We start from the raw sequence: 23,889 nt of genomic DNA, 5'->3' as shown, positions 1-23,889 counted from the left end.
TCCACCCTGCTGCATGACCCCGGGCACGCTGCTTAAGTTTTCTGAGCCTCAGTACAATTTAAAATGAGCAGGGCGCTGTACTCCACTGATGATAAGGCATATTTCCTCACTTTGACGACTCTAAGATCAGCACGCTTCTTACGAGAGACAGCGACACACTCTTTTCTTGTAGCGGTCCATAACGTTTTGACGCGTGCAGCGCTGACGGAGTCTCTGACTTGATGAAACATGGAGCATATACCTTGAAAGGCTGCTCTGAGGGCCCAGAACAGAACCTGGCACACAGCCCGTCCTCCTTCGCTGCTGGATGTCAGTGCCAGCTGACAGGACTACCCTTTCCACGACTGGATGCCTGCCTGCTGCCACAAAGACCTGGTGTTGGGATGAGAAGCAACTTACGGTAATGACAACAGGGCCAAGGGGAGGGTGGGGGCCCCAGGGGTCTGTACATGACCTTGACAGAGAGCCAGAGGCAGTCTGGTCCCCCAGCTGACCCCCAACTTCCCTCTCGGATCCCTTGGTCAGGAAGCTGTCCTGTCAAGCAGGATGGCCCAAGGTGGAGCCCTGAGCCCAGCCAGCAGGACCATGACACCCAGGGCCAGCCTTGGTTACTATTCTCATCATTCCTGTTCCATCAACCCCTGGTCACACAGCACACTTGGATTTTCAGAAACGTTCTTAGCTCTGGAGCCAGATCGCGTTGCCAGGAGCACTATTACAGCACAAGCCTTAGAGCAGAGAAAACGACCTTGTTCTGTAACTTTCCCAACACCCAATTAGAACAGCAGCTACGGAATTAATGAGACTGCAAACAGCGCACTGTCTCTTTAAACGGTTTTCCTGCGGCCAGTTGTTTACAAAGAAATTCCTCAGGCCAGGAAGTAAGGGGTGAACCTGGAGCCAGCAAGCACTCTTGGGGAAGAGGAGCAGGTGCGCCTGGCAGGCCCCGATTACAACCTCCGAGGGCGGGGTGTCCGTCCCCTGCGGATTAGAGCGCGTTCTGACTCAGCAATCTGGCCCGCCCAGGCCCTCGGCCGAACGAGCGCCGGCCAGCGGCGCGCCCCCGGGGGCGGGGCGGACTCCCGGGCGGGGCGGGAGCGGCGCGGTCACGTGTGTACACAGGCCCGCGCGGCGTGCGCGCCCTCAGCCCCGCCGCCTCTCTCGGAGCCCCGAGCTGCCCCCCTCGCGGCGACTGCGCGGTCCGCGGCCCAGCGAGCCGGTGAGTGGGCGCCGGACGCGGGGTGGGGGCGGACGGGCACACTCGGGGTCTCGCCCGCGCGGGAGCAGCTCGGGACGCAGCGGCCGGGGCTGGTGCTCCGCTCTGACCCTCGGGTCCCCTCGGCCCCGCCCGGCGCTGTCCCCCGGCGGGTGGGAGCGCTGTCCCCGCCCGTGGCTGCCCTCCAGCCGTGCGGAGCCCAGCCGGCCAGGGCCGCTGCCCTGCGGTCATTCACCTGTCCGGGCAGCTGAGAGCTGCTGGCCGCGTAGGAGGCTCAGCAGCGCCGCCGGTTCCTCACATGTCCTGCCGGGGACTGACCGCCCGCTCCTGGGTCACCGTGGTTGTAACTTTCGTCCCCTTTTATGATTACAACATCTTAGGAACTTCTGGAACGACGTCTAAATGGAAATATCAAGTGTCGTTAATGGTCTAGGACACTTGATAAAAAGATAAAAACCCCTGGGCATGAGGCTCCTTCAAAACTTAAGAAGAAGGCAGTGCCCCCGCCTCTGAGCACCCACGTACCAGCACAGGAAACCCAACACCAAGTTAGTGACATGAACACGGTAGCCGGGTTCATGGTCTCGGTGGGGCCCTGGTCTCAGTGTCGCAGTCTGTCCGGGCTTTGGGGAGACAGAGGGTGAGCCTGGACCTGACAGACTGGCCCCCCATCGCTGGATGTGCACTCACTTGGTAGCTCCAGGCCGCCTGCCGACAGCCAGCTCCGTGCCTCGGCCGAGCAGCGGGCCCCCTCCTCCCCACTCGCCGTCTGCAGCATCTAGCGGGCTGGCCTTCAGTCACACAGGGGTGAGCAGCCTGCTTTCCCGGCCTCTGCAGACACGAGAGTGTGAGCACGGTGTCTCTGACCGTGCTCCAGGCTGCTCACGCATGACGGGGGGGCCAGACACACTACCGTCCCATCTGGGTCCTCACCAGGGCGCTGCTGAGAGGGAAAGAGGCCCTACTGATAATTACGCTGAGGGGACGGCCACACACTCCACGACCCGCTGCAGGGTCCAGCTCTCCACACCGGAACCTCCAGCATCTTCCTAAATGGAGAAGTCCTCTCTAAGATAATAGACTTTGAAAAACCATAGCTTCCATCTGGTGAGTGCGTACTGTGCCGAGTCACGGACAGGAAGCTGGGGGGGGGGGGCCCTGCCCTTGACTGCTGCTGTCCTACTTCCCTGGGGGGTATGGAAACACCCTGAGGAGAGACGAGCACAGCATTTGTTCTGCACTGACTCGGGGTCCCTGGAACACAGAAGCCCCTGGCAGGCGGGTGACGGGAGAAAGGCACATATATCCACTGGATGTGGGTGTGGGGTGTTTTAGGTTAGAACGGAGAACTGCTTATACCTATTATATAACTAAGAAGTGACATGCCTGCAAAGATCCCTGCCAGGGGGTATGCGTGCGTGATTACAGGTGGGAAGAGGGACCGGCCGCTTTCCGGGGCCGGGAGAGGAAGGTGCTCCCTGGGGAAGCTGCATCCATCCTCCAGGCCCTAGGATGTCATCTGGACCCTGAGAGTACAACCTGCCACCCGGCCTTTCACGCCCCAGTTGCACACCAGGGCTGCGTCTGGGGTCAGGGCTGCTGGGTTCTGCACGCGACAGAAGCAGGCTGCTTCCTCCTTCAGCAGAGTGTCCAGCTACCTCCCCTTGCTCGCCGCCGGCTCCTCAGCTCTCTACGGCTGGAGCCTCTTGCACGGCTGGGCCGCACCAGGCTGCGTCTGTCCACGGGGTCTCACAGGCCCAGGACCCCAAAATACCAGCCAGGCATCAAAGAGCAGAGGGCACTCAGTCTAGGGAGTAAAAGTGAACTTTCTAATTTGAGAAGCTAAAACGATGCTGCCAAGGGGCCGAGTTTGGCCCCCGAGACCTGCCAACAGAGCACCCCTTGAGTAGCGGAGGGACAGGGTGACACGGGCCGCCTGTCCCGTGTGTCCCCCCGGGGTCCCCTGCCTCCCACACACGCGGTGGGAGGGCGGAGCGCACCTAGGAGTTTCCCAGTTTTAATGAGAACCAAGGAAGCAACTGTCGCCATTATACCAAGTGTAATGGGCAAAAATAACTGCCGGCGTTCCTCCCTTGGAAAGAACCACGGGCAGCGATAAGATCTGTGGCTCCGAGCACCCCCCAGGTAAGAGCACACCAGGGAAAAGCAGGGCGGGGTGGGGAGCCCAACAGGGTGCCAGTCTGCCCGAGCCTGAGTGGAGGCCCGGTCTGTTCTCAGTGTGGCCGTTGACTTTCTGAGCGAGTCTTCCTGGTTCTGTTTTCCCCTGGTTGAGATTACCTGGAAGGAGCATTAGCCTCAAACCAAGGTAGTCGGGGGACAAGAAAAAGGCAAGGAACTAGTGCTCCACAAACAAAGGAACACGTGTCCCATATTCTTCCAGGGTGAGGAGCCTGGGGCCCCGGGCGGGTGTCCCGGGCTGTTGGTCCCCGTTCCTGCAGCCCTTCCCGAGCGGCGGACGTGCCGTTCTGTCCCCCGGAGAGCCAGAGGCAGCAGTTTATGCCTGAGGCAGGCTACGTGGTTCACACTCACCACTCTTCGGTTCAGAACCTTAAAAAGCAACAGGCTACAAAAATCAGAACACCCCATCTACGTAATGGACCGTTTCTTACCACAGCCAGGAAGGCGCAGCGTCTGTGATAGGAATCAGTAGCGTAAGCTCTCTACATTGAAGACCTATGAAAACATCAGCCTTTCCGGAGCGTCTGGCTCCTACCAGCTGCATGTTAATTGTAGCTAGAGCCTCTGCCTGTTATTACAAAAGGAAATAAACATTCAGGAGTCATTTCCAGCGCATTTTGATGGCTCTAGAGCATTCAGCTTAAGTCCAGGTATGGTGCGCGGCGGGTCTCCAGGATGTCAGCCAGGCCGAGCTGCACTGCCCAGGCACTCTGGGGAAAAGCCTGTGACACCATCTCGGGCCTCCTCTTCCCCGGACACAGCCAGCCAGGCAGCAGGGCACCAATCAAGGAATGCTCCCGCTTCAGGGAGCTCTCGGCAGGTGGGAACAGACGGGTGCAGCGGGCCGAGTTCAGCGACCTCGGACAGGAGTTAGCCGGTTCTTCGTTCTGCGGGCTGTGTGCGTGCACACGCTCACGCTCGTGCACGCGCACACGCTCACTCAGGACCCCCTGCCCGCCATGGCCGCCCGCCCCCCCGCCAGGCTGCTGCTCTGACGTGCTCCTGGCATCCTCCAACTTGCACAGAGATCACCGTGCACTGTAGCCCTGAACTTCAGCAAGGTTTTTAGTTACCTGTGGACATTCACTTTGGAAGGGTTGGTTTATACCGTTCTGGGCTCTTTTTAAAAAAAAAAAATCAAGGAAGAAAGACGCTGACATCTGGCCTCAAAACACTTCCAGCAGCTAGCCCAACTGACGTGCGGTCCTTGCCACCAGAGAATGAAAGAAGGGACCGCGGAGCATCTGTAAGCAGGGGCGCCGTCGGGGAGGAGACCCCAGCTCAGCGAGCGCAGCCCCAGAGCCTCGCTGCCTGTGTTGTCACCGAGGCCCTGGTGGGGTCCCGGGGACTCAGCTGTGATGTGGGGTCTGATGGGGCCCGCAGCCTCTCCCCGTGAGCACTCACACTGGGCCTGTGACCACGCTCAAGCCCTCTGTCCCCTCTCCCCCAGCTTCCTCTCCCCACGTGTGAGCTGGCAGAGAGTCTGAGCGAGAGTTCACGCAGCAGCTTCCTCTGCAGTAACGGAATGTGGAGGAGGGGGAGGAGCTGCGGCCCCACTGCCCACGCCGGGACGGGCCAGGCTCCTCCGCCGACCGCACTCGCCCCACCCTCCCGACAACCTCCTGACCCAGGGACCAAAGCCAGGCCGCTGTGAGCAGGGTGCCCAGGGAGCCCGGTCGTCAACCACGGGGAGTCCTGGTCTCGGCCCCTCGGCCCAGCTCACAGGCCACTGCTTGGTTCCCTCCGCAGCCCTCGGGCAAGAGCTCTCAGCAGGCAGCGTGGGTCCCTCCCGAGGGGAGGACTGAGTCAGGCCAGGGGGCGCATCCGAGCCGCTTTCTCAAAGTATAAAAGCAGGGCCCTTGGTGCAGCAGGGCTTGGACATGCGCCCTGGGGCCCCGAGGTCCCCAGGTGGGCACCGCTTCACACCTGGCCCCGGCTGTTCCGCTCCATTGGCCAGGCCTGTGGCCAGTCCCCCGCCAGGGCCCCCCAGTCACCAATCACTGGGGGGGAGCTGCTGCCTCACTGCGCTGCCCCCGCTGCCCCGGACACCACGGCCCCTCCTGGGCTTCAGGCCTCCCTAGGCCGCTGAGCAGAGGCGTGGCCTGTCAGCTCACCTTTCCTGAGGCCCAGCCACGCCACCTAGAGGGGGCCTCCACACTAAGCCCGTGTCCCGCAAGACCCTCTCTGCCCACATGTGACTCCAGTCAGCACGGCCCGGCACCCACCCAGGCCACAGGGCCATCCCACAGGGCCTCCTGGCTGCCAGAGAGAGCCGGCAGCCGTCCAGGAAGTGCCCGCTCAGGGCCCAGAGCAGAGCCGGGGACCATCTTCTCCGGAATTCCAGACAGCAGGAGAGCTGCCCTGGGGCGCTCGGGCCAGCGCCGCACACTCTGCACGCACGTCGGCGTCCGCCTTGGAGCCGGGCGGCCGTGGGTTTCCCTCTCGTGGTGTCTCCGCTCCTCCCCGCCCGAGCCTGGAGCAGACAGCTCTTCAGTGCCACGCGGCGAGCCTCCCACCCTGCACAGCCGGGGGAGCTCCCACCCGAGGGGCACACAGCGTGACCACGGGCTGGCTGAGCCTTCCCAGGGCTGGAAGTTGGCGAGTCTGGGAGAACGTCTTCTTGAAAGATAATCATTGGAACCCAGAGAGGGTCTTGGAAGAAAACTATCAGTACGTCTATGCAGAGGAACATCTGTGATGAATGACAGTCAAGGAAGAGAGGGGGCTCTAGAGACAGCTGAGTCCTCAGAAACGGGTGCGGGTGGGACAGAGCCCCGAAACGGCTCCGTGCCCTGGGCCTCCCGTGGAGACAAAACCACTACTTCCACATCCAGCAGCCCCGAGCAGGGCTCGCCCCGCCTGCCCCATTGGAGGTGGCCGCCCTATCACCATGCCCTTCTGACGGGCTAGCTTGAGGTCAGTGGCAGTGCCGCTGCCCAAGTACCCCAGGTGGACGCCACCTTGTCTGACCATGAACCTCTGGCCTTGGGGCCTCAGCCTGGTTCCCTCCAGAGGGCAAGGCCACTGGGGTCCGACAGGGGACCCTCTGTGCTGCAGAAGTGGTGAGCTCGGCTTTGTTCCCTTAAAGGCTTCCCTCAGCCCCCGGTGCCCCACATGCAGCGGGTGGGCAGGGAGGCCTGAGAGCTCCCCATCACATTCACAAAGCAGCAGCCCCAGCGGGCCACGCGCAGCCCAGCTCGTTCATCGGGCCCAACGCTGCCCGACTTCCCGGTCCTCTCAGCGTCTCTGAAAGAAGCATGATTTTTGAGCTCCAGCCTCCCCCAGGGCTACCCTCCGGTGCCGTGCATGCAGCCAAGGCTGCAGAGAAAGACCCTGAGCAGGGGCTTCAGTGTCAGGGGCAACGTTCTGAGCCAGCTGAGCCCTCCGCCCCGGCCCAGGGAGACGACCTCCACCCCGGAGTCTCAGGCCGGCGGTGCCCTCCCGCGGGCGAGGTGCTCTCTGCTCTGCCAGGCTGGCCGCCCTCCTCTCTCCTCTCCACTGCTGGCCCCAAGCCTGGAACCACCCTGGCCCGAAGCTAAAGACCTCTCCATCCCCTCGAGCGAGACTGGCCAGACGCCCGCTCTATCGCAGCCACGCCGGGACCAGGCAGGGGAGCGGACGCTGGGAAGGCGCCGTGCTTGCAGCGCCAAGGCTGCTGCTTCAGGAGCGTCATCAGGAACCAGACAGACAAAACCCCCCCACGGCGGGGATGCAAGTCACCTTTAGCTCAGTAATCAACCCCCTGATAGGAGGAACAGGATAAAGCTGTCGCTGGACCACCGCGGACAGCCCGAGGCACGTGCCAGTGCCAGTGCCGGCCTGCGGAGCTGCTTCCCGCTTCTCTGCCGGGCCAGGACACAGGTGCCGACCAGCCCGCTCCCCCGGCCCAGGGCCACACGCCGGCCGAGCAGATGATCAGGGCTCGGCGGTCCTGCCGCCGGCATCGCTGTGATCCCCGAGGCAACGCGCCTGCACGCATTAGCGCGCCCCTGCTCCGTGGACCGAGGCTGGTTGCAGCCCTGGCTTGGCACGCCTGCCGCAGAAGAGAGGCAACCGCAGGCCGGGATCCGAGAGCAACTGGGTCGTCTCTGGGTGGACGTGCACACACCTGTATGTTCCCTGGGCCTAGCGGAGGGAGGTCAGGCAGGGGCCCTGGGAGGAGGCTAGGACCCCGACCAGTCAGGAGAGAGAGGTTCGGGCACAGAACCGGGACCCAGCCGGGCTGGGGGACTGGGGGTCCTCGGAGGGCCCCTGGGTGCAGTCCTGTGGGAGGACAGGAGGTTGGGGCCACTCCTCGTGTCTCATCTGACGAAGGGGCCGTGGACGAGGCCTGGTGCGGGCGCTGCAACTGGCTGCTGGTGCCGGAGGAGGCGTGGGGGAGGCTTGGAGAGTGGAGACGCAGCGAAAGCACGAGAGGAAGGCGGCCGCCCCGGCCAGCGAGTCTGGAGGCGGGCCCGGAGGAGGTGAGGCAGGAGGGCAGCCGGACGGGACAGAGCCGGGAGGACAGGACAGCGGATGGGACAGAGCAGCAGCAGGGGAGCCAGCAGGGTGGGAGGGGAGGAGAGGGGGCAGGGAGTGAGGGTGCAGAAGAGGGCAGGCCCGGGAGCCTCGAGGGGCCCAGCGGGCAGCAGCGTGGGCAGCTCTGACCAGGAGGTGTCAGGAAGGCCCCAAGGACAGGGCGACAGGATCAGCCTGTTCCTAAGGCCAGCCTGGACGAGAGGCCACTGGGGTCCTTGCTCGTCCTGACCCCTGGAGCTGAGAGGGCTGCAGCAGGTGACGGGGTCATCAGAAGTTGGATTATTAATCCTGCCACTTGGGGAGAATGTGGCAGCTTTCAGAATGAAAACCACCAAGCGCTCCACATTCGGCGCCACCAAGGACGGCCCACCGAGGCACCGGAGAGAAGGAGCCCGGCCACTCAGGGCCTACCTGGCCTCTTCTCTCCTGCCTCTGGGAGGGACAGGACCGCAGAGAGGGCCCTTCCTGGAATCCTGGTCTCTGCGCTGGCAGCCGTTCCAGTTCCTCTTTCTCGGGAAGGAAGTGAACAGAGCTGGTAACTGGAAAGACAGCCCAGCCCAGCCCGAGCCTGTGTGGAGGGTGGGAGCCAAGCCATTGTTCTCAGGCCCCCTCCTCACATGGCCTGGGGTGGGGGGAGGAGAGTCTTGTTTCCAGATTCCTGCACTTGCAAAACCAGAGCACAAAGGGAAGTGGGGGGACCGCAGGCGGCGGGGGAGGGGCAGGGCATCCTGCAGGAGCAGCACCGGGACCGGGGCAGGGCAGGACGGCCGCCCCCACCGACGTCCTCGGGATACCCGGCTGGGCTTCGAGCAGGTCTGACCGGCTGCCCTGCCGCCGGGGCAGGCAGTCACCTGCTGAGCGTCCCCAAATGAGATCCCCCAGCTCCCCTGCAAGCCCACAGGCGCCGCCCGCGCAGTCTTGAGCCAGGTGGCCACCCACCCCCGGCCTGCAAGTGTCCTGGTTACACGTCCCCTCGGTGCCAGCGGTGTCACCCGTCTGCTTCCTTCCCTTCTCACCCCGCGTGCCCACGCAGGTGAGGATGGGCCTCCCCACTTCAGAAAACGCCAGGCACCTTCATCTGTGCATGAGGCGGCTCCCCCAACAGGTGTCCCTGCCCTGGGCCTGCTGAATGACACCTGGAGACGAGGGGCCTCCAGGAAGAACGTAGGGCCAAAAAGCAAAGACGGACTGAAAGCAAGTGAAAACTAGTACTTTTAGCTCGTGATCTGCATCTGAAATCGTAAGTGTCCTCACAGTTGATAACTAAGAGGACACACACAGAGCTGCCTGTAGCTCACGGGGCACAGTTTCTAAGTTCTGTGTTTATGAGCTGCCGGAAAACAAACTCGGGCAGGTTTTTAATCTAAAACCCGGCACTGACTCTCGAGACACCCACAGCCTGTCTCGGGCCGAGCGAGCCGGCCGTACGAGCACGTGAGTCTGTGAAGGAAATTCTCAGTAGGTTTACACCATGTGACCACCTCCCAAGAATTGAGCCATTCTTCGGCCAGGGCAGGGCCCCTGGCAGCAGCTCTGCTCCTCCGCCGACAGCGCTCCCCCTGCCCTCGGCTGCGGCCCACCTTCTGTCCTCGGTTTCCGAGAACCTCTGCTCAGTTGACTTCCCCTGGCTGAGCCCGCCCTCCACGTGGATGGGGATCCCCAGGAGGGGCGGGGGCACCAGGGGACCCGCCGTGGGGCCATGGGGGGAGCCAGCGGGCAGGGCCGCCCATCCCACGCGCTGGTCCTCCCAGACACAACCCTTGTGCCTCAAACTGGCTGTAAACAGAGAGGGAAGAGCCGCTGCACCTGCCCCGGGAGGAGGGGCGTCACGAGAACCCGCAGATGGGCGCCCACGCGCGCAGAGGTGCGGCCCAGGCACCAGGAGACGTGGGGCCCGGAGTGAGGCAGGGCAGGCGTGGCGGGAGAGTGAGGGTGCGTGGACGGCAGGAGGGTAGGGACCGAGGCCCGGGGGCGCCGCTGGACGCCCTGCGAGCCGTGTGAGGCCGGAGTGGAGGGGGACTGGGCCGCAGGCTGGTCACAGCACGCACAGGCCGCTCTGGTGGACCGGCTCCCCGGCCCCCGGCCACTTTCCAGGCCGTGGCTCAGCAGGCAGGAGCCTGCAGGCATTTGGGACGGAGATGGGAGAGAGGGAGCCAGCACTGAATCGGCAAGAAGAGGACGTAGAGGCTCCGAGGACCCCACGAGGGCGTGTCACCTGCCTGGAGCTCCCGCCGGCTCCCCTGACCCCAGGGCTCTGGAGGGAGGACCCGTGTCCCTGCGGCGGCCGTGCCCCTCCCAGAGGTGACGGAGCCGGCAGGCGGGCAGCAGCTCGGGACCTGCGTCGCCCCGACCCGGCACGCCTCGGCCCAGACGCAGGACGGAGGGGAGGGCGGAGCAGGGGGCTCGCGGGATTCCGCGACTGATGCGGGAAACCAGGGATGCGCCGGCAGGGCTGCAGCTCCCACCGAGGGGGCCGCGGGAGGCCAGGCCTCGGGTCCACCCCCTCCTCTACAGGCTTTTGTCGCTGTGGCCCACCCAGTCACCGCCCATCACCAAAAGGTGACGGCAGGCATGTTATGGTTCCAAGAGCTGTATGTTTCCCTGGCAAACAGGGCCAGGGAGGCTCCCGTGGCCGGTAGAGTCCTCACAGCTTGCAGCCGTGCCACCTCGGGGTCACAGAAAACACGCAGCGCAGTTTCTGGCCGTCCCAGCTGGTTCAGGGGGCAGGGAGGGCCCAGGTCTGGTCGAGGGGAGGACTCACACGCTGCTCTCCCCACAGCCCGCCATGTGGAGCTGCCCACTCAACGGCACGGGCGGCGAGGACCAGCTCCCCTGCCAGCACGTCCAGCGGGCCCTGTCCGCCCTCTCGCTGCTCTACCTGCTTGTCGGCGTCCCCCTCGGCCTCGGCTACAACGCCCTGCTGCTGCTGGCCAACCTGCACGACCCGGGCGGCATGACCATGCCCGACGTCTACTTCGCCAACATGGCCGCGGCCGGCCTGGTGCTCAGCGCCCTGGCGCCTGCGCACCTGCTGGGCCCCGGCGCTGCCGGCTGGGCCGTGTGGGACGTGGGCAGCGAGGTCCACGTCACGCTGCTGGTGCTGTTCAACGTGGCGGCGCTGGTGACCCTGTACTCCACGGCGCTGCTGGGCCTCGACTGCTACATCGAGCGGGCGCTGCCGCGCACCTACATGTCCAGCGTCTACAACACCAGGCACGTGTGCGGCTTCGTGTGGGGCGGCGCCCTGCTCACCGGCTTCTCCTCCCTGCTCTTCTACATCTGCAGCCACGTGGCTGCCAGGCCGACCGAGTGCTCCCAGGTGCGGGACACGGAGGCGGCCGACGCCATCATGCTGCTCAGCGGGTACCTGGTGCCCGGCCTGGCCGTGCTGTACGCGCTCGTGCTCCTCACGCGGATCCGGAAGGAGGACACGCCGCTCGACCGGGACGCGGGCCAGCCGGACCCCTCGGCGCACAGGCTGCTGGTGGCCACCGTGTGTGCACAGTTCGGGCTCTGGACGCCCCACTACCTGACGCTCCTGGGGCGCACGGTCCTGGCTGCGCGGGGGAGGCCAGTGGACGGGCACCACCTGGGGACGCTGCTCCTCGCCGAGGACCTGTCCAGGTTCCTGGCCTTCGCCAGCAGCGCTGTGGTGCCGCTTCTTTACCGCCACATCGACAGAAACTTCCCCGGCAAACTCCGGCGGCTGATGAAGAAGCTGCAACGTGGGCACCAGAGCTGCTCCTTGGACGAAGCGGGAGCACAGCCGGCGATGGCATAGACGCTGCTCCTCGGGCCTCGGCCAACCGAGGGGCAGACGGCGCGTGGCAGAAGGCACAGCCCGCAATGGCCGGGCCCCCCGCTCCCTCCCTCCCTCCCGGGTCTGGCATCCAGGAGACTCGCCGGCCCTGCATCACCCGCTCCCTCCCTCTCCCCAGGAGACCAGGCAGAACCAGGCGAGTCCCCTTGGAGCTTCCCGTGTCCTCCCACAAGAAGCCACCCTCAGGCCAAGGCCATGATGTCTGAGCAGCAGGTGCCAGGTGTGAGGATGGGCTGTGCCATCGGGGCACCTGGCCGCCCGCGGGGCGTGCGCTTGTCTCCTGCGGTGCCTTTCAGGTCCACGCCTGCAGCAGCCTGCTTCCCTCAGCCTCATGTCTGGCTTTCAAATGAGTGATGAAAATCTAACGCCACTATTTATACTTTGTATTGTTAAAATACTCCATCCCCCCTCCCTCTTGTTTTGTTGTTTATGAAGAGATGTTTGGTAGGAAAGTCAGAAGGTATTAAAATGAAGGAGACACACGGAAGCGCATTCGGGGGATGGGTGGGTGGTGGGCCGCATTCGGGGGATGGGTGGGTGGTGGGCTCGCGGGGCCGGGGCTGCTGGCGACTTGGCGTCCACGTGGACGTGGTGGGAGAAGAGTCAGACGGGGCCTCTCCTGCCCCCAGGTGTGCCCCCGGGTCACGTCCGCTGTCGCTGGGCCAGTGTGGGTCTGTCCTAAACAAGTCCCCAAAGTGTGCACAAAAGTAAATAAACCGAAGGAAGAAAAGTGCTGTTAGGATTTCTAACCTAACCCGAAAGCCGATGGGCCTGCCGACGGGAAAGAGGGATTTGGACGGGTGGGCGTCACCAGGGCCACAAGGGTGCTGCCCGCTCCCGGGACAGACAGACGGACGGTGCAGACCAGACGACCTGACCAGATGGGGCGGGGCTCAGAGGAGCCTCCCTTCCCCCACCCCAAGTCTTCACGAAGAAATTACCGCCCCACAACCCTCTGACCCTCAGTTCTGAAACCCCCAAACTCCCTAGAAACAAAGATTCGTTTTTCAAGTTCGCAGCAAAGGTACGAGGGTACCTTTCTGAGGAAAGATGAATGTGATGGTGTGCGCTGCCCCAGCCCCTGGGCTTCTGCCACATAAATACACGCGTGTTCACTTCTGACCACCTAGCTGCCCCGAGGAGGAGGCTGGCTCTTTTCTGTGGCATCTACTGGGGAAATCGCCCCATTTGGTCCCAGTCTCTTGGGAAACTGAGCCCTGAGTGAGCTGCATTGCTTTTCTACGTGCAGACTGTTTCCCCTCCCGGCTGAAGAGCCTGTGCAGAATCACAGACACACACTGGACGCCGGGAATGGTCCCCGCCCCGCCCGATGTGGCCCTGGAGACGGTTCTGGGCACTAAACCTCAGGGATGGGGCGGGAGGGACTGAAGAGGTCTCTGGGTGGCTCCGGTCGCTGACAAGAGCACAGCCGCCTCCAGGGCCCCAGGCTGTGGTGGGATTTGTCTTCAAGTTCCCCATCCCCTCGGCTCCTCCAGCAGCTGCCCCAACCATCAACGATGAAGATGAAGATGACGATGACAATGTGCTGAGGGCGCCCCGCAGGGTCCCGGCAGGTACGGCAGCCCCTCCCCCCGCCTCCCTTTTAGCTCTTTGCTCCCAGGGCTCCTGGGAAAAGGTAAACCCCCAGCGCCCAGATCTCTGCCTGCAGTCCTGCACCGCTCAGCCCAGCTGGTCTTCCCCAAACAGCACGGGGGGCCTGAAATCACTTTATTTCTTATCAGTTTCTCAGTGGCTTTGGTTGCAAGCTGTCCAGTCTCGGGGTGCCTCCTGGGTGGGGAGGTGTCAGACAGCGGCAGCCGCGCGTTTCTGTCCCTCCCCCGTCCCGGCGTCCACCTCTACTGGTGACAGAGGGCCCCGAGACGTGACAGAGGGACATACTGGGGTCTCAGGTGCAGGCCCCTCTGCTGCTCCTGCCGCATCTTGGATCCCCCCCTAGGGCCCCCGCACCTCAAGGAACAAGCCCACCTTCGCCTCAGCCGCTGGTGCCACGACACAGAGCCTACTTTCTGTGGACATTTGCTTGACGATCTCACGCGGAATTCACCTCGGTCACTTCCTGCTGTCCCAGTATGTTTGGTTTGATTCCCAGTACTCCTGCCACATTGCCAGAAAATGCAGTGAATTTTTGAGCCGTTTTGATTTTTGGGTTCGGGGTGGTATGGCCATAGACTCGAGCCATTTAGAAGAGAAGGAGGAACTACTTGGAAAAAGCCAAGGTGAATGGTACACTCAATCCTTTTTTTTTTAATCTCTCTGTGTGTTTTAATTAATTGATTTATTTTGGCCACACGGCATGTGGGATCTTAGTGCCCTGACCAGGGATCGAACCCGTGCCCCCTGCAGTGGAAGCAGAATCCTAACCACTGGACCAGCAGGGAAGTCCCCTCAATCCTGTTTTCTTAACTGACCAATCCTATATTCTTCAAATGCATTTGCAAGATACCAGAAGTTTTCCAGTTTATGTTCTAAGGTCGTTAATTCTGCTACGGACACTTCTTGACTATGATTTTAAAGTTAACGATCTTATTTTTGTCAATAGACAAAAGCTCACCTACCTTGCCATGCTTCATTATTTAAGATCCCAAAAGGTGAGTTTAACCTTGAATTTATTTCATGAAGGTTATAAAATTTATTGTACGAAACTGGGTTTTCTGCTAATTGTGGCAGATATATCAAGATATCAAACATTTGTTCCTTTATAAAAAGCACTTGAGGGGCTTCCCTGGTGGCGCAGTGGTTAAGAATCCACCTGCCAATGCAGGGGACATGGGTTTGAGCCCTGGTCCAGGAAGATCCCACATGCCGTGGAGCAACTAAGCCCATGCGCCACAGCTACTGAGCCTGTGAGCCACAACTACTGAGCCCACGTGCCACAACTACTGAGCCTGCATGCCCTCAACTACTGAAGCCCACGCGCCTAGAGCCCGTGCTCTGCAACAAGAGAAGCCGGTGCAATGAGAAGCCCACGCACCGCAACGAAGAGCAGCCCCCAATCGCTGCAACTAGAGAAAGGCCGTGCACAGCAACAAAGACCCAACACAGCCAAAAATAAATAAATTAAAAAAAAAAAAAAGGCACTTGACAAAGGATAAACCAGGAATAAGTCATTAAGAAGTTAAACTACACATCAAGTTCTTGAATTTAAAATCAGTTGGGAAATTTGGGGGCTTTCTCATTTCTAACCTGTTACATCCACCCAGATGGCCTGAATTGCTGCATATGTGTCTGAGAAAGAGGAAACTGCTGAAGAAGACCCACAGGTTTGAAGATTAAAGTATTTGATCGTTATTAGCCAATTTCTGAATTCTTATGTGTGTATTCCCAGGGGTGTGTGACATGTCGGCAAACAGCAGAAAGTATCACAAAAACAGGTTTTTCCTGTCATGACTTGAACCCCAGCCTCTTCAGTTACTCCGGGGCTCCTCTGTCCTCTGCACAGCTGACCCTGCACCACGTGGGTCTGGACACCCGTGGCCACGGGGGCCCGTAAGCCCTACGTGGGTCAGCCGCCGAGCCGTCCGAGGGCCCGTGGTGCGTCCACGGGGCCAGCGGCGGTCGGGTCCCACATGCCTGCGTCACTGCGGGGCCAGAGCCACGGTACAGACGGTGACAGAGCACCTCACTCCCGCTCTGCACGTCACGCACACAACGCTCCCAAGGGGACAGGCACCCACTGGCCTCGCTCAGGGCTCCCGCGAGGCCAGGGCTGCTCAGAGGGCTGCTTGCACGGCTGTGCCATCTGTCAACACTCCTCGCCCTGGACACCGAGAACCCAGCGCTTCCTTCACGCCTGTGGGTTTCTCAGCTGTTCCACGGGGAGAGAGGGCAGGGCCACTGCAAAACCGCCCGGCCTCACCAGCACGTGAGCCCACGAGGAAGGACGCCGATGGACTGACTGCGCTTTTAGGTTCTAAGCAGGATAACGGGCGGCTGGGTGACCGACCGCCAGCCTCCGAGCAGGCGTGTTCGCGGGGCGCCCTCCAGTGGCCGCCGCGGCCCTTCACTCTCCGCGCGGGCGGGCCTGCGGGACTGGCCCCGGGCAGCTCCTAACAGCGTGACGCGCTGACCCCCGAGGAGGAGGCCCCGTCCCGCGTCCCGAGTTTCCTTCAGAAGCCGGGCTGTGTGGATGCTCTAGCCCAGGAGCCTCGGGCTCTCAGAACTCACAGCAAATCCTGCTTTTACAAGACACGCCCTCACAGCAGAGGAGGTGAGTTCAGCCCATGCAGTGCCACTCCGCATGCGCACGCGCACGCGTGCACACGCACACGCACACACACAGCCCCCGGCGGCACCGAGCCCATGGGGCCCGGCTTTCACGGGGGCAGCCCGACACTGGACTTCATGCCCAATCTCTGACCTCCAGCAGTCGGGTCACTAACGCAGAGCACTGCACGCCGGGGCCGAGCCACAGCAGGAAGGTAAAGAGAAAGCAAAGCAGTCAGATAACGTGGACTTGTAAAAAATGCTGGGTTTTTTTAGAAAAACTTTTTATCAAGAAAGAGGCAACAGCAAGTGGTGGAACGGGAAGGGGCCTGCTCACGACGGCCAGCTGCCAGACCCGCGGGGACTGCCCGTCACCTGTGCACACAGGAAGTTTCCAAATCTACAGAGGGTCACTCGAAGGGTCAGGGTTCCTTAGAGACGTGGCCTCGGGCATCTCTCTTCAGCAGAAAGCAAGACAGAGCTAGAAGATGAATGGGTCGTGTCAACAGGACCGGGAGCTGACTGCCAGGGGCTCCCCTCAGCCCCGCTTGGGACGATCGGAGCGTAAAAAAGACAGTGAGCGTGGCATTAAAAGTCTATGCAGACACTCAGAGGGAAGGAGGGAGGAGGGAGAAGCAGCAGGAAGTCGCCACCTTGTGAGCCAGGGCCCCCACGCCAGGCAGGACCCGTGAGGGACCGGGGGTCCGCGTGCAGCGTCAGCCACGCTGCCGCACCCGGCCCCTCGGCCCCTGGTCTGCGTAGCACGGGGACTGGAGCGGACACGTACGCAGCCAGGAAGGCCCGAAAAGGCCGGGTCCTGCCTGTGGGCACGAGGCAGGGAGCGACTGGCCGAGTGGAAAGGGCTAGAGAGCCACGTGCCCCTCCCGCCCCCCCACCAGCAGGCTGACACGAAGGGTGTGGGGCGGTCACGTCTCATGTGCCTTCAGGGTTACAAGTCAGCGTGCTGCGGCCCTTCAGAAGACGCAGCCCAAGACGACAGTTCCCAAGAGGTCAGCATCCGAGTCAGACGGGACCACAGGGCAGCGTGGTGACAAGCGCTCGCAGGAGAGCCTGGCAGAGGCCGTGCCCCGTCCAGGCAAGCCGAGGACGCACAGAACCACCGGGGCGGCCCTGACTGCACAGGGTCACACTCAGGACCCAAAAGCACCCACGACGGCAAAGATTCAGAAGCCAGTGTCCACAGAGGGGGTGGTTAGTAAACGACGGTCACCGCGCTACCGTAGCTACGTACCCCCCGAGACGTCTGCGGAACCGTGTAGGAGCACACAGAGCACCGAGGGGCTCGGCAGCGCTCCCGCCGGACGTGGGGCCCGCTCCGTGTAGACACAGGAGCACCCAAACCCCGCACGGACCCCCACCACTGGGACGGGCTCGTCTCCCCACCCTCTGACCCAGGCAATCCTGGTGGGCGAGGCCCGCTGTGTGGACCCTCTCAGGACTGTGTCGGGGGCGGCGGCCGAGAGCTGCCACAGAGGGAACGGCATCCTCCGGGCTCGGGCCGCGGGCGCTCCCGGGGACCCCGGGGCTGGACCTTGGTGACCCTTTTGCAAGGCTGAGGGAAGGGCCTCAGAAGCCCTGGCCCGTGGTCTGAAATTAGCACCAGAACAAACCGGGGGCCCGTCTTCCCGGGAAATTCCAAGCCTCACGTAAGAGCCTCCAAGGGAGGCTCCCGGCAGGAGGGCGGGTGGCCGGCCACGTGGGAGAATGCTGGCGGCGTCACGTGCCTCAGACGCTTCCCCTGCGAACCCACGAGCCCACCCTCAGGCGCTCAATGGGGAAAGGACACTTACGCTCAGGTGAAAACCCACCCACAAATTCTGATGGCAGCTCTGCTCGTAGAGCCCAAACCCAGAAACGACCCAGCGTCACTCCAAGCAGCCGTGGTCCGTCCACACGGCGAATCCTGCTCGGGCCGCATCGCGGGGCTGCCGAGAGCAGGCCTCACCTGGCCAGGCCAGACGCCGACCGCCGAGGACCGGCACCAGGATGCCAGGCACCTGGCGTGGGTTGCGCTCACAGGCCGGGCGCCCCCCGACGACAGACCTCACGTGGGCACGTCCTGACACACCCTCCGGCCCCCGGGTCCGGCAGTCCAGGCGCAGGGCTGGACGCCACCAGCGACCCCCGCGTCATCGCTCTGACTCACAGCTCAGCCGTAAGGCGGGATCACGCCTGCACCGCCTCGTGCGGACCACCGCCAGCTCGGAGCAAATCTATGCAGAAAGCGCTACCAGCGTGTCTGCCCGTGGTGGGCGCTCCTGAGAGCTCATCCACCCCTCTCTGTGCCCTGTCCCCGCTTCTCTTTGGGGATGAAGGGGAGGGGAGACCCTCAAGGCTACAGTGGATCCCAGGCTACAAGGGGGTGGGAATGGCTGGGTGGGAATGGCTGGGTGGGAATGGCTGGGTGGGACGGAACCGTGGACAGTTTCCTGAGAAAACGTCTCCAGCGTTTCATGTTTTCTTCCCAAGTACACCCAGAAATGGAGCCGAGGACAGCTGGTCAGCCCGGCTGGCGAGGCGGCTGTCGCTCGGCCAGGTGTGTGTGTGCCGGGGCCCCGCTGGGAGGAGTGCTCGGAGCCCCTAGACCCACCGTGCTGCACCAGGCGGGCCCCCCAAGACCAGGGGCTCAGGGAGCCAGGTCCCAGGTCCCACCCGCCAGGACACCTCACCCCCGGGCCGGATTCTGAAAGCGAAGGAAGGTGTGGGCATCCATCTGGGTCTGCACAGTACGTGAAGCCTCGAACTCTACCCTCTGCTCACGTGCCTGGGGAGGAGAGGGAACGGAGCCCTGCCCTGTGGGCCGGCCGGCCGGGGAAGCCAGCGCATCCAGCGCCCACCCCTGGCAAGGGGCTCTGCCTGGTCTTCCCGTCTGCGAAGCTTACCCAGCCTAGGAAGAGGCTCTTCAGGTGTCCGCCGTGCAGATGGGGAGGCCAGGGCCCGAGAGTCCAGGTGGCCCAGGCGCAACAAGCCGCGGCCACGCCAGGACACCAACTCCCATCTGCGGACCCCACGTCCACGGCCCCCCGCCAGAGAGCCCACGGCGTGGGGGAAGAAAGACGATGCGGTAAAGCTGGGGTTCGCTCTTCTTAAGTTAGTGGTGGAACGTGGAAGAGCTGCATCCTCCGAAGCGGTAAACCAGCACCTCTGTTTGTTTCTTTGCTTTGCCTTAGCTCCACCGCTCCAAACCCACCCACCAGGACTCTGAATCTGTCCACCCCGGGTGAAGCGAGACCTTCCGGCTGGGTCCCCCGGATTTGGGCCGACTTTGCACCTCCAAACAACCTTAGCATGATGTCTTATCTTAAGCAACCGCCTTACGCAGTCAATGGGCTGAGTCTGACCACTTCGGGCATGGACTTGCTGCACCCCTCGGTAGGCTACCCGGCCACCCCTCGGAAACAGCGGTGGGAGAGGACGACATTCACCCGGGCGCAGCTAGATGTGCTGGAAGCGTTATTTGCTAAGACCCGATACCCAGATGTCTTCATGCGGGAGGAGACGGCGCTGAAAACCATCTTGCCCGAGTCCAGGGTACAGGTGCGGTTTAAGAATCGAAGAGCTAAGTGCCGCCAACAGCAGCAGCAAGAGCAGAATGGAGGTCAAAACAAAGTGAGACCTGCCAGAAAGAGGACGTCTCCTGCTCGGGAAGTGAGTTCAGAGAGTGGAACAAGTGGCCAATTCCCTCCCCGCTCTAGCACCTCAGGCCCAGCCGTTTCCAGCAGCAGTGCTCCTGTGTCTGTCTGGAGCCCAGCTTCCATCTCCCCACCGTCAGATCCCTTGTTCACCTCCTCTTCCTGCATGCAGAGGTCCTATCCCATGACCTATACTCAGGCTTCAGGTTATAGTCAAGGATATGCTGGCTCAACTTCCTACTTTGGGGGCGTGGACTGTGGATCTTATTTGACCCCTATGCATCACCAGCTTCCTGGACCAGGGACCACACTCAGTCCCATGGGTACCAATGCAGTCACCAGCCATCTCAATCAGTCCCCAGCTTCTCTTTCCACCCAGGGATGTGGAGCTTCAAGCTTGGGTTTTAACTCAACCACTGATAGCTTGGATTATAAGGACCAAACTGCCTCCTGGAAGCTTAACTTCAATGCTGACTGCTTGGATTATAAAGATCAGACATCTTCGTGGAAATTCCAGGTTATGTGAGGACCTGCAGAACCTCTTTTTGTGGGTGATTTTTAAATATACTGAGCTGGACGTTCCAGTGTTAGCCAGGCCTTGGTTAAAAGTGTTAGATGGCATGACGCTCAGACTCATCTTCTGATCGACGTCGCAGGAGGCATAGAAGGAAAGATGAAAGGCCTTAGAGGGGCCTGCCAACCAGCTACCTGAAATGGACAAACCGTTTGATACTTAAGATCCTATCATAGTTTTAGATCATTGGTTTTACTGATTCGCAAAGTGATCGAAAGCATTCTAGCCACGTGCAACCAAATACCACCAAAAATAAACAAACAAAACTAAATTGTGAGGGAAAGGAGGGAAAGACATGGTCTTCTTAAGCAGAGGTGTTCCAACGTCTCAGCCAATCCTTGGTTGAATCTTAGGAATGGACAGTGTCTCAAGCTCACTCACGTTTCATGACCAACTGGTAGCTGGCACTGAAAAACTTTTCAGGGCTGTGTGAATTGTGCGACTGATTGTCCTAGACGCACTACTTTATTTCAAAAATAATGTTCATAAGGAGTCAATATGTAGTTTAAGAGACAATCAGTGTGTGTCTTATATAAATGGTACATCTGTGGTTTTTAATCTGTGCTAGACTTCAAAACTGTCATCTCCTGTTATTGTATGCAAACTTGAACTCCACCTCTGCAGGGGTTCTTCTGTGATTAAATGGGTTATAATTATAAGCAAATTCAGAGCAACTGAGTACTTATCTAAAAAGATTACCTGTGGCTGGAGGTGAGCTGCACTGAAACTTTACAACAAAATGTCTCTGGACAAGGAGTGAGAGAAGAGAAACAAAAGGACACTAATTCATCTGTAATTTGCTGTTGGTAAGCCTAGCAGTAAAGAGACATTGGTCAATTGCTCTGACCCTGATGAATTTATAAACTGAGATCATCGTTGTTTATGCTTGCAGATGTTAACTGGAAAAGTTATATATGCATAAACCTTTCTTCCTGGATTTGGCAGATATGTATAATTATATTAAAATGGTTCTAGCACACACACACACACACAAAACTGGGGTTCCCCTCACCCGAGGAAGGCCCCGGCCTTGGAGGGAAGCCCGGGAGGCACGCTGGGGCCAGGTTCGGACACACACCCTCCCCCTGCCCGGCCACCAGGCCAGGTGACAGCTGACGGCCACAGCTGCGTGGCCCTGACCCCACACCACCAGCAGGGACCAAGGCGCACGCCCGAAGGGGCCTGAAACGCCGGCCGCCGTGGAGATCGGACACCAGGACAGCCTGATGCCGTCTTCCGACCTGGGGTCGATGTTCACGAGATCTTTTTTCCAATTTGCCTTAATTAAAGAGACAGGCCAAATCATTTCCTCTCAGTCTGGTCACCAATCTTAATTTTGACGTCACCCAGCATCCTGGCAATCGCTCACGGCGTTAAGCACTGCCACATGGAAAACATCACTATTCACTGTGTCTCTCGGACGGAGGAAGCCAGACACATACCTGGGAACGAGCGGCTCCAGGGTCCAGACCCCCCTGCCTGCGCGTGGGGTGGCGAGCAGGGTGAGGACGCAGGCAGTGCTCTCCGCGGGTCGAAATAAAGGCAGCACACCAAGCGGCGTTCAGGCAGGGCATCAGCGCTGCACACACGTGTACAGGCACGTGTGTGCAGGCACACGCGTGTGCTAGAGACAGCAAGGAGGAGGGCCACAGCGAACCCATGGATGCAGAGGCTGCCGTCGGGCAGCCAGCGTGCCTGAGAACGCCGTTGCAAACGCAGGGCCTGTGCCGAGTCACGCAGCACCTGCAGCCGGGCCGCGGCCCTTCCCGTGGTTGGAGCCGGCCCACCGCCAGCGTTCTGTGGAAACGGTTTCCAGCTCATCACCTTCAGTTTCCTCTGAACCACAGCAGCGCTCTCTCCCCGCCTCATCAATTTAGTTAAAGTTTGCGGAGGGGAAACATGTACGTGGAAACAAAATGATTTCCAGGCCGGGAAGGCTGAGCCCGCAGGCACTGTAACTTCAAGCCCTCCCTCCAGGACTCAGGCCTGAGCAGAGCCCCCTTCCCCAGGGAGAGGCCAGAACTGGTCAGAACTTCTCTGGGTCCAAAGGCGGCGACACCCTGCCTTCAAGCAACGTGGACTCTGGCTGTTCGTTCGCTCCACGAGGGCAGAGGCCCCGATGAAACCCGCAGGATGCACCGACCGGCTGGAAATGGAGAGCCTCGAACCCCATCCTGGAAACCTTGCACTGAACCCTTCTGCGGCGCACACGCTATAGTGGTTCTCAGAATGCGCTCCATCAGCACCGAGGGAGGGGGAGGGGAGTCCTGGGGGAGGGGGGGTCATGGGGGTTCTTGTACCCCACCCTGCTCCAGTGGGACCCAGCTTGAACCTGCCCGGGATCCACCAATTCCCATGGCCGCCCACCCTCCTCGGGAATCGGGGTGGGACCCAGAAAACTTTTCAATGAGGTCGCAGGGCATCCCTAACTTAGGGCAGCCCAGGTCCCCCCGGTGAGAGCTGGCTCCCATGACGCGTGTCCACAGCCAGCGAGGACGTCGTAGCCGCGCAAGGTGTCGCGTCCAGGTGTGCACTTGGCTACGCGGCTCTGTCCCCGTCGGCTCTTTAACCTGACCACCTTCCTGTGGGGCCTCGCCAGGCTGGGGGGCCCAGAAGACGGCCCGCTGGACCTCGCAGCCCCAGCCTGCTGGCGACGATGCTGTCACTCGCGGCCATCGGCCGGCCAGACTTCCTGGCCACGGCCGACCTGGGCTGTGCCGTCCTCTCCTTTCTGTCCAACACCTGCTACTTCAACACGCAGGACGTGCAGCTGGCGATGCCATTCGCGTTCCTGCCGTGGCGCCCTCTGTCCTGTCCGCAGGGGCTGGCCTGGCGGCCGTCGGGGGCAGTGGGCCTGCTGGGCACGTCTGGGGAGCTCTGCGAAACCACGCTGTGTCAGGCAGACCTGCTGACAGCGTGGCCTTCGTCCTGCAGCTGGCGTCCAGCGGGCCAGGCGGGCAGCTCCTACCCAGAGGGACGCGGCCTCCGCTCAGCTGGTGGCTTCCGGTCGCCCTGACCACCATCGCCCTCCACCTCCCCTACCACAAGGCTCTCCTCCAGCAGGCCAGGCTCGAGCTGCAGAGGGACGGAGGCTCCCCCAGGGACGAGCCGCTTGGGAACCTCGCGGAGCTGGCCCCCGGCCGCCCTCCTCCCCACAGCCGTGCGGCTGGGCCCTGCTGAGCGTCGGAGCATCTCTGGCAGAGGTGCAGGCCGGGGAGGCCGGCAACAGCTTCCCCCTGAAGGGGCTCAAGTCGGAGCCCCTGCCCGTGGACATAAGCCACACAGGCCGGCGGGGGACTCTCCCGGCCCTGCAGAAACCCAGAGCGGCGTGCTGAGAGCCAACAGGGATGCCGGGCTGTCCGGAAGGTGCTTACTGAAAACGAGCTTTCTGGCTTTCAACTCAGTTTATGCAAAAGCATGACACCTTAGCCCAAATCAATACTCACACCTGAAGGCTGGTGTGGAGTGAGTGCGGGCTGACACCTGACCAGGTGGAAGGTTCTAGCCTGTCTGCTGGCCGACATGTCTCCCCGACCCCAACCAAAGGGCAAGGAAGGAATCTTCAAGATAAAAACATTACTCAAATAACTTTATGGGCTTGTCATACCCTGGCCCTAAACGGTCGTGGCTGGTTGACCTCCAGCTCTGCCAGGAAGCGGGGCCCGCACAGATCTCAGCAAGAACA

General features: G+C 61.5%; 3 protein-coding genes across 12 annotated transcripts in view; 2 read left to right on the top strand and 1 right to left on the bottom strand.

The window, feature by feature from the left end:
- C15H7orf50 (chromosome 15 C7orf50 homolog) overlaps nt 1–23,889 on the bottom strand; it is a 102,294-nt gene that overhangs the window by 34,567 nt on the left and 43,838 nt on the right. The gene's annotated exons all lie outside the window — the stretch shown is intronic.
- Nucleotides 344–12,262, top strand: GPR146 (G protein-coupled receptor 146). Of its 5 annotated transcripts, none has more exons than XM_059897389.1 (3): nt 1,078–1,219; nt 2,153–2,323; nt 10,713–12,262. In XM_059897389.1, exon 3 carries the CDS (start codon nt 10,719–10,721, stop codon nt 11,712–11,714), a length of 996 nt encoding a protein of 331 aa, XP_059753372.1. In that variant the 5' UTR covers nt 1,078–1,219; nt 2,153–2,323; nt 10,713–10,718; the 3' UTR covers nt 11,715–12,262. The 5 variants fall into 5 exon arrangements, with proteins under 5 accessions (XP_059753373.1, XP_059753372.1, XP_059753371.1 ...); XM_059897387.1 differs by lacking the exons at nt 1,078–1,219; nt 2,153–2,323 and adding exons at nt 6,633–7,525; nt 7,730–7,878; XM_059897390.1 differs by lacking the exons at nt 1,078–1,219; nt 2,153–2,323 and adding an exon at nt 344–400.
- LOC132348861 (homeobox protein OTX2-like) lies at nt 19,079–20,164 on the top strand. The gene has a single exon (XM_059896790.1). The coding sequence runs from the start codon at nt 19,287–19,289 to the stop codon at nt 20,154–20,156; it is 870 nt and encodes a 289-aa protein (XP_059752773.1). The 5' UTR covers nt 19,079–19,286; the 3' UTR covers nt 20,157–20,164.

Source organism: Balaenoptera ricei, chromosome 15 (assembly GCF_028023285.1).
Source record: "Balaenoptera ricei isolate mBalRic1 chromosome 15, mBalRic1.hap2, whole genome shotgun sequence".
Lineage (NCBI taxonomy): Eukaryota > Metazoa > Chordata > Mammalia > Artiodactyla > Balaenopteridae > Balaenoptera > Balaenoptera ricei.
Note: the sequence above shows the minus strand (reverse complement) of the source record. Positions and strands in the feature narration are given on the sequence as shown.

Bases quoted from the DNA above. Each gene is read 5' to 3' on its own strand.
- GPR146 (XM_059897387.1), top strand. From the start codon at position 7,327: ATGATCAGGGCTCGGCGGTCCTGCCGCCGGCATCGCTGTGATCCCCGA. The intron at 7,526-7,729 runs GTATGTTCCCTG...CATCTGACGAAG, and splicing joins GGGTGGACGTGCACACACCT to GGGCCGTGGACGAGGCCTGG. The intron at 7,879-10,712 runs GTGAGGCAGGAG...CTCTCCCCACAG, and splicing joins TGGAGGCGGGCCCGGAGGAG to CCCGCCATGTGGAGCTGCCC.
- LOC132348861 (XM_059896790.1), top strand. From the start codon at position 19,287: ATGATGTCTTATCTTAAGCAACCGCCTTACGCAGTCAATGGGCTGAGT.